Source organism: Candoia aspera, chromosome 3 (assembly GCF_035149785.1).
Source record: "Candoia aspera isolate rCanAsp1 chromosome 3, rCanAsp1.hap2, whole genome shotgun sequence".
In the NCBI taxonomy this organism is placed as follows: Eukaryota; Metazoa; Chordata; class Lepidosauria; order Squamata; family Boidae; genus Candoia; species Candoia aspera.
Genome location: NC_086155.1, coordinates 141625254 through 141633663, shown reverse-complemented (window position 1 = coordinate 141633663; position 8410 = coordinate 141625254). Strand labels below are relative to the sequence as shown.

General features: G+C 41.5%; 1 protein-coding gene across 1 annotated transcript in view; it reads left to right on the top strand.

Annotated features, from left to right (window-relative positions):
- The first annotated feature begins 3568 nt into the window (after positions 1–3568).
- GFOD1 (Gfo/Idh/MocA-like oxidoreductase domain containing 1) overlaps positions 3569–8410 on the top strand; it is a 45959-nt gene continuing 41117 nt past the window's right edge. The window contains exon 1 of the mRNA XM_063298904.1: positions 3569–3862. Coding sequence (XP_063154974.1) covers positions 3610–3862 — 253 coding nt within the window. The 5' untranslated portion in view covers positions 3569–3609. The remainder of the gene's footprint in view (positions 3863–8410) is intronic.

Here is an 8410-nt window from a genome sequence, read left to right as displayed (position 1 = left end):
CAATAGTGAAAGTCCAGGTGACTTGGGCATCTTACCATATCATTAATGTAAAAGTTAAAAAGTAGGGGAGCCAAAATGCAGCCCTGTTTCACCCCCTTTTGTACTTTAATTGGCTTGGACAGTGACCCAGATCTATTGCATCTGATCTTCAAGACCGTATCAGAGCGTAGGGCACGTATTAGGTAGAGAAGCCTGCTATCTATTGAGGCAGCTTCCAACTTCTCCCACAGCTTAGGCCTAGATATAGAATCAAAAGCTGCCTTTAAGTCTATATAGGCAGCATACAATGATGTTAATCTTGTTGGAACAATATTTTTCAATCAAATGTTGAAGAATCAGGCATTGTTCAATAGTTCCTCTGCCCTCTCTAAAGCCAGCCTGCTCATCCACTATAAGATTTCTCTGCTCCAGCCAGTCTTTGAGTTTTTCTTGCAAATGTGTAGCATAAAGCTTGCTAATTATATTCAGTAGACTAATAGGCCGGTAACTGGCAGGATAATTTGTCTTCCCTTTTTTAAAAATCGGGACTATAATCACCAGGCGCCATTATTCTTTTTGACATGCTTTAAACAGTTTGTACATATGCAAGAAGAAAATCTTGTGCTGCACCCTTCCGCAAAGAGGTAAAATAGGTGGGCCCATGTCTACTTTGTAAATGGTCCCAGCATCAGTCCCTGAATCTCTATGTAAAGAAGGAATAAAACTGACCTGAAACCACTTTGGGCTTATTGTGCTGTATGAACCCAGGCAACTGGGCTTATTGAACATGTTAACCCAGTTCAAAAACATGGTTAACAAGATCAGGGTTAGCCCGGTAGAGCATCACAGGGCAGTGTCTTACATCCATACATTCTACTGAATCAACTACTGTACAAACACGCATGAGAACAGGCTAGGTTATGGTGGTGATGGTAAGGAATTGAGTTGCGAATGGAGTAGACTCAGGCACAAAGCATGCCTTTGCTTTGAACTTACCTTTGCCAATAACAACAACAACAACGACAATAATTTATATAATTAGAAATGAATGTGAAATGCTTTGAACATTTGACAATGCTGTATAGTGCTTAGCCTCATTATTGTGGTATGAGTGATAAGAACCATAGGAGTGACCATATTTAAACATCCTGAAATCTTATATAGTACCGTATAACTGCAGCACCATCAGTTATCCCACTTCCTCCCTTTCCCATTTAGCTGGGTGCCGCATAATGTTTGGAAATATCCTAACTTCTGTGAAAAAAGTGGTTAGTAATAGAGTTTAGAAAAGTATTTATTGCCCGTGAAGAAATTCTTTCAGTATAGTATGTGTGTGGACAAAGAAGCTGCAAAACTGGAAACATGGGGCAACAGGAGTAGTAATGGGTTAAGAAGTAGAAATAATCACAAACAGGGAAAAAGGATGGGATACTTGACAGTAAGATCAGAAGAAGCCTTTCACGTTTTGGTTGGATCAAAAAAAAATTGCTGTATTGAATTATGCACATTGATTTGAATCTGTCAACCAGACACTCGCAGGTCACTAATGCTACGGTATTATTTATTTATGTATTCATTTTTAAAAAATGCTTCTCATGTTGGAAATAAAAGCTACATTTTTTCCACACAGATAATATGGAGTGGGCAAAAATGAGTTTGTTCTCATGGTGTGTGTGTGTGTGTGTGTGTGCGTGTGCGCGCGCCTTTGAGTCAGTTTTTGACTTCTGGCAACTGCCTGGACTAGTCCCTGCAGTTTTCTTGGCAAGATTTTCAGATGTGGCTTGCCATTGCCTCCTTCCTAGGGCTGAGAGAGACTGACTGGCCTAGGGTCACCCAAGTGCCTAAGATGGGACTAGAACTCAAGGTCTCTTGCCTGATGCCTTAACCGCTACACCACACTAGTTCTCATGTTTTATAAAAGCCATTCAGTACATTCTTGGAACTGAAAACCCGTATTAAGGGAGCAAAGGGAAGGTGTGGGTGAGAAATGTTAATGTTTTCTACTACAGATTAAGGTTACTATGGTAACTAATCATTTTGGCCAGGTGAAGAGGTTGAATTCAACTGTCCCCTTTTCAGATGTTAATTTTTGCACCTGGAGGGAAAAACTTGCTTGGACTTGTTTTAGTTTCTGTTTCCCTTCTGTGTAGGCACGTAGCAGCTCTCACTGAGAGCCTGCAAGAATGCAGAAGCCTTTAAAGATGTTTTGCTTTCTGTAAATAAAATTATTTTTATAGAAATGCCTGGTGTGTGACTTTTCTGATCTCTCCTGGGCTAAAGGCTTTCCTAGCAATCTGCCAACAAGAAATGCCTGATTTCAGGGCCTGATATTCACAGATTCTAGAAAAGGCCTGGAGTTTTGTAGATCCCATCTTTTCGCTCATCTTTTCAGTCACTAGAATCTGACCAGTTTCTGACTCCTTTCAAGTTGACTTTTTGAAACCGTCTACTACAGAAATGCTTTTAAAAAAAGAAATGGTTATAGAAAAAAAAAAGAAATAGTAACAGTATAGCCCTGAAGCAGGGGCAGAAAATAATGTTGGAATCATTGGCAGAAAATAATGTTGGAATCATTGGCAGGTCAGGATTTTCGAGCACCGAGGAGACGGATGGGGAAGGTTAACCGTGTGCTTTATCAGCTCCGATTCGCTAAAGGGACAAGATAAGGGAGCTGCCTGGAGTGAGGCGGACTCTCGGCCTGTACTCTTCAGCGAGAGCCCTCTGTCCTTCCTCGGTCCTTTCGGCTGGGCGGCCTCGGGGTCAGACGCTGCGGCGCGAAATGGTCAGCCCGGCCTCGCAGATCGTGGCACTTGTTTACTCCTTGTCTATCGATCTCTCGCGCTCTCCTTCGCCAAAGCCAGCTTAGCTCCGGGCAGAGAGAGCCAGGCAGGGAAGCCTCCGTGTAGCCAGAGCCATCCTCCAGCCGGACTGGGGGCCAATGACAGGTTGAGAGCTCAAGAGGGCGTTGCAGGAAAAAATCCACTCGAGGTGACAGCCAAACTCCTCCTATTCTCACAATGCTTTGGAGTGTATTGTGGTGAACATGGCAGATGGAGATTAAAACCTGGGCGGCTGCTGTTGCTTGGGCTGCTCCTAGCCCCCGCGCCACTTGTTGGCTGCCCTTCGGTGCTCTTCCGTTCGAGACGGCGAGGATGTTGTTGTAGCGCATTTGCTGAGGATGGAGCCTTGGAAACAGGCGATCGGGTTGGTCGCTTTTTGAAAAAATTGCCGGATTATTTGAATGCCCGCGTGTGTGCAGCGCTGGCACTGGGAGCTCGGGGCCGTGTGCGCTTGGGATGACCCGGCCATGGAGGGGCAGCGGCAGCGATCCGGGGAGACTATCCGCTTGCTGATGAAGACGCGCGGGACACGGCAGGGGCCCGCGGCCGGGAGCAGAGCCAGCCACTGCTGCAGGGATCGGGTGCCGCTGGCTCCCTGCGGCGGCAGCAGTTCCCAGTTGGGACTGGGCGCCCTTCGCGTTGCAACCTCGCATTGCTCATAATATTGCGGCTCCGCGTGAAAGGGCCGACGCGGAGGCAAGGAGCTCGAGCGGGGAACGGCAGATCGCAGCGAGGAGGAGGAGGAAGAGGGGAAAAGGTGAGGGCGGGGGGACAGCAGCCAGCAACAGCCATGCTGCCCGGGGTGGGCGTGTTCGGCACCAGCCTGACCGCCCGGGTCATCATCCCGCTGCTAAAGGACGAGGGCTTCGCGGTCAAGGCGCTCTGGGGCCGCACTCAGGAAGAGGCGGAAGAGCTGGCCAAGGAGATGAGCGTCCCCTTCTACACCAGCCGGATAGACGAGGTCTTGCTGCATCAGGATGTGGATTTGGTCTGCATCAACCTGCCGCCTCCTCTGACCAGGCAGATCGCGGTGAAAACTCTGGGTGAGTCTCCATGGAGAGCTTGGCGGGCAGCTGGTGTGTCTTCGGTGGGGGGCAGGGCATGGAAGAAGCAGCAGCGCCTTGAAATGGAAAAGGCCTGCTTGGGAGCTTAATACCTGGCTGCCCTAGATGCCCTCTAGTGTGCCCTCTCATTAAGGGTACAGGCTGCCTGACTACCTACTGGAAAAAGAAAAAGAAAAAAAGGCTCTGCACATCCTCAGAGGCACAGGCTCATTTCTTATTACTGCTTTTGCTCGACAGGGCCCTTTTTTCCTTGAGAATAAGCAGTAAATCTAAATACTGCTCCATATCAAACCCTAGATTGTTTCAGGAGTGCTTCAAAAGTCCTTTGTTGTAATTACAGGGATGTACCTTTTGAATGGGTTAAAGTGCCAAGTGAAAAGCCCTCTTCACTCAGGCTCAATGAGGTGTTCTTGGTAATCCTGGGCACTGAAAACAGGTTGCATTTGTCAGTATTAGAAAATGTCATAATGACTAAATAAGGGAATACAGACCTGCACAGAATTCTCCAACCTCAGGGAAACTGACAGCCTTCCCACATTTTTTTAGTACTCCTGGGCTTTTTTTCCTGGCCAGGGTGGTCTTTGTTTTCCTCACTAATCTCCCTGGAACCATCTTCTGTGACTGAGTTAGCATATTTATATCCCACCATTTTTTGAGAATCTAAGCTCTGTGCATTTAGCCAGCCCATTTCACTCAAACAATATGAAATTATGAAGGCAACAAGGAAATGAATGGCCTAAGATCATCCCAAGATTTTCCTGGTTGAGCAGGAGGCTGAACTCAAATATCCCTGACCCAGTTCTAACTGTTTTCCTCCTGAAATTCTTGTATCTACCTGGTGCTCCATGGTGTATGATCAGAGAATAACAGGCCTGGGTTTTGAGTAAGATGTGCCCAGTACAGTATTGGGTCTTACCTACTCAAGCTACAACAGTGGGGCAAGGGCACATGGAAGGTGGCTTAAAATATCAAGGGCCTGATTCTAAACAAATCTAATATTTTTTTTCCCTTTGGAATGGATTTATGTGTTCATTTTGAATGGAATATAATTAGCTTTTCTGACTCTGCACCCCTGCTTTTTTGAAAAGTGTGTTGTAGGTAGGAAACCTTGAACTGATTCCCTAGTTGAGTTTAGTGTTTTTCAAATACACCATAGACCTTTCCAACGTTACACTTTTATTTTGTCCAATGTAAGAGACAATAGCCATAATAAAAATGATGGGCAGCATGATTGCACATTTTTCCCTTCTTTATCACTAATATTTATGATAAATAATGCATTGCTATTTCCAGTGTAAACAGCTCTCTGTGGAAAGCACATTGTATAGTATAAAAAGAGCTAGTGTTAAATTCATATTTGACTTTATGAAAGTTACTGTTCTGTGGGAAAGTGATGTAGCTTTGCGTTAAAGCCATACTTCGACTTCAACAGATCCAACATTCAGTATCTAGCATTTCCAAGTAAGGATGGAGAAAATTACCTTTTAAAACCTTGGGGATGTGCAGTCAGCGTAGATCAGCATTTCCCAAGTAGGTGTATTCCAGAAGTACTGGACCTCAACTCTCATCAGTTGGCTCTTCTTCATTTCCAGCAGCATTGTCCTTTTAAAACATATGTATAGAACATATATATATTATATTGTATGCAAGTTTTACAGAAGAACTGCAGCATTGTCATATTGTCTGGGAATGTTGGGGGGTGCAGTTCTACCTACCTGGAGAGGTTCTAGATTGGAGAAAGCTCTTTTAGATGAGACTTAAGAATCACGATTTACCTTAGAATTTTTAAACATTTTCATAATTTGCCTTAATGTTTTCTCAGGTAATGAGATCACTTTTTCAGAGGTAAAAACTGTATTTAATTATTCCACGATAATAAAATAGCATGTAAAATTATAATAACAAGAACAATCATGAAGAATTCAGGGCCCATAATGATACTGACCCATAATAATCAGTTTTGTAATCCTTCTTAGACTGCATAATTTATATACAATGAAATCTTAGTTTAATGGATCAAGTGGGGGGTCTGTTATTCCCAAATGTCTGTTAAATCACAAATCATGTCATTTATTATAATTTAGGTCATTTGCAAAGTACAAATGAAGCAGATTATGATATTTCAGTCAATTTGCATTATTTTAGTAACTGTTATTAGGCAAATGATATAAATTATGAATGATGTAAAAGTATCATAAATTTTGAATTGCAGTGGACTTGATTGTTACTTCAGGGGCTGTCCAGAAAAAATTTTGGTCTGTTGCTTACAAAGGGGTCAATTAAATCAAAGTTTTGTTGTATTGTGTTTTCAAATAGGATGAAACTATATGCAGGTGTGAAAGAGTAAAATTCTTCTGTTTTTATAAAAAGACGTTAGGTGTTTTTCAGTGATGTTGCAATTTTTTTTAGCTGCCAAGCAGGGTTATTTGGTTTTCCTGAACTGCACACCTAATGCAGTTGTGTAAGTCTTTTAAAAAGAAGTGTCTTCACTTCTGCTTTTGAGACCCTCAACCTAATGCAACATCTATTTCAGGCTTCACTGAGAGAGGAAGACAAGGCAGGAACCAAATTTGGTCCTCAGACTGGTAGCCTGATACAAAAGAGAAAAGCAGAAGACATTTTACTATATTCTAAATCTCCCTTTATAAAAAGTTCCTGCTGTTTAATTTCTTTGGGTCACTTTGCTGCTAGACAGAAAGAGCTGCAGTGGTAGCTCCATTTTTTAGGTCATCATTTCTCCTGCCTCTCCTTATAAAATCCTAGATTTTCCCCAAGCAGCCGCTATCTAGATGTGTTAAGAAGGAACAGAGTGAGTAGCTGTATTGGGAATTAGAGGAGTTGTAGTCTAGTATATTTGAAAGATGATGCCTGGTGTTGAAGACTGCCACTAAGAAATCTCTTTCTTTTTTAAGAAGCAACTGATTGCTTCCATTGTATTAGGGACTAAATCAGGGATTCCTTGAAGCTACATAAAACTGCTGTGGAGAACATTATCCCATGGTGATATTGAAAGTCATATATATTTTATACTGAAAGACATCTGAGACAATTGACAGTTGGAATGTCTGTCTGTCTATCTGTCTCTTCCTAGATTTTGTGTAGAGTCTGCTTTTCCGATCAACCGTTGGTTGCGACCGGAATTAACCAACTGGCTTGTTGCCCGAGCCCAATGTCATAGGCTGAGAGAGTGAATCGTGCAATTAAGACACATTATATAATTTGTGTCATCATGATGGACCTGAGGTCATCATGGCTTGTACCTGTGTGCCCAGAAACTCAACTAAATATCAATGCAGGTTTTTTTTCCCTCTCGTAGTAAGACAGGATTATATAAAAATAATTTTCATGTTTTGTGGGGGAGGTTGATTAATATTATCCTTGGTTTTTCTTTTGTTCCAGTAAACGATAAACAAATCTTGGATTTCATTGATTTCTGAAAATTTCTGTGGATGCTTATCTTCTTTATAATTGCTTTTAAAATAAAATCATGCCTAAACATTATATACTTTGTTCTTTTTAAAAAGGAGATATCAGTAGACATGACTTCACTTCCCCCAAAATCTCCTCATAAGTACTTTTTAAAAATAGTTATTAATTGGTTTCACTCAGCTTTCAGTATTTTGCAATTTTACTGTCTAAAGTAAAGCTCAGGAGCATACTTGGATGGAACATTTGCCCTTTGTAGCCTGGATCCTTTGTATCCTGAAGACGATTTTATTTATCTTGCTTATGCTTTGCTTCCTTGAGCCTCATGCTTCAGCTCTTGTGTATTTGGCTCCTGAACAGATTTTTAAATGTGACATCAAAATACTGGTTATGGAGTCCATTTTTAACAAATCACTTTGAATTTTAGCCTAAATAATAGACATGAAGGAAACATCCATATAGAGTGCAATAGTGTCCATTACTCTGAACAGAGCACAGTGGTAAATCATATGCCCTGCATGTAGAAGGTTCTGGATTCAGTCCCTGGCCTTTATAGAAAGTTTTGGGCAAGACCTTTGTTTGACATCAGAAAAAGACATTTAAGATTCATTTTTTGTTTTTATAATTTTATTGAAAGTTTTAAAAGGGAAAATAAAAACTAATACAAACTAATATAAAGTAAGGAAGAAAAAAAAAGAAATCAGAAAGCTAACGGGAAAAAAAGTAAAAGAAAAATAGAAAAGAAAAAACTATAATGAAGTGTATTCTGATCTTCTTTACAGCAGTTATAAGTACAACTATAAATTTACCTTTTTCTCTAAAGGGAAAGATTCTCTTCTTTCTATAATCTATCCTGTCTAATCATCAAAACCGTAAGTCATAAGTTTATTTTTTTTCTGTTTTATGCAAAAAGTCCATAAGGGGTTTCCAGCCAGAAGTAAATGTAGTATTGTCTTTTCTTTAATCAAAGAGGTCAATTTGGGCATTTCAGCAGAAAGACATTAAGATTCAGACAGTAATCTCCTAAGTGTAGTAATGGGTTGGACATCTTATGTTCCTGTGACTCTCTACCTTTCCTGCTGGAAGGGAGTATGTGTACAC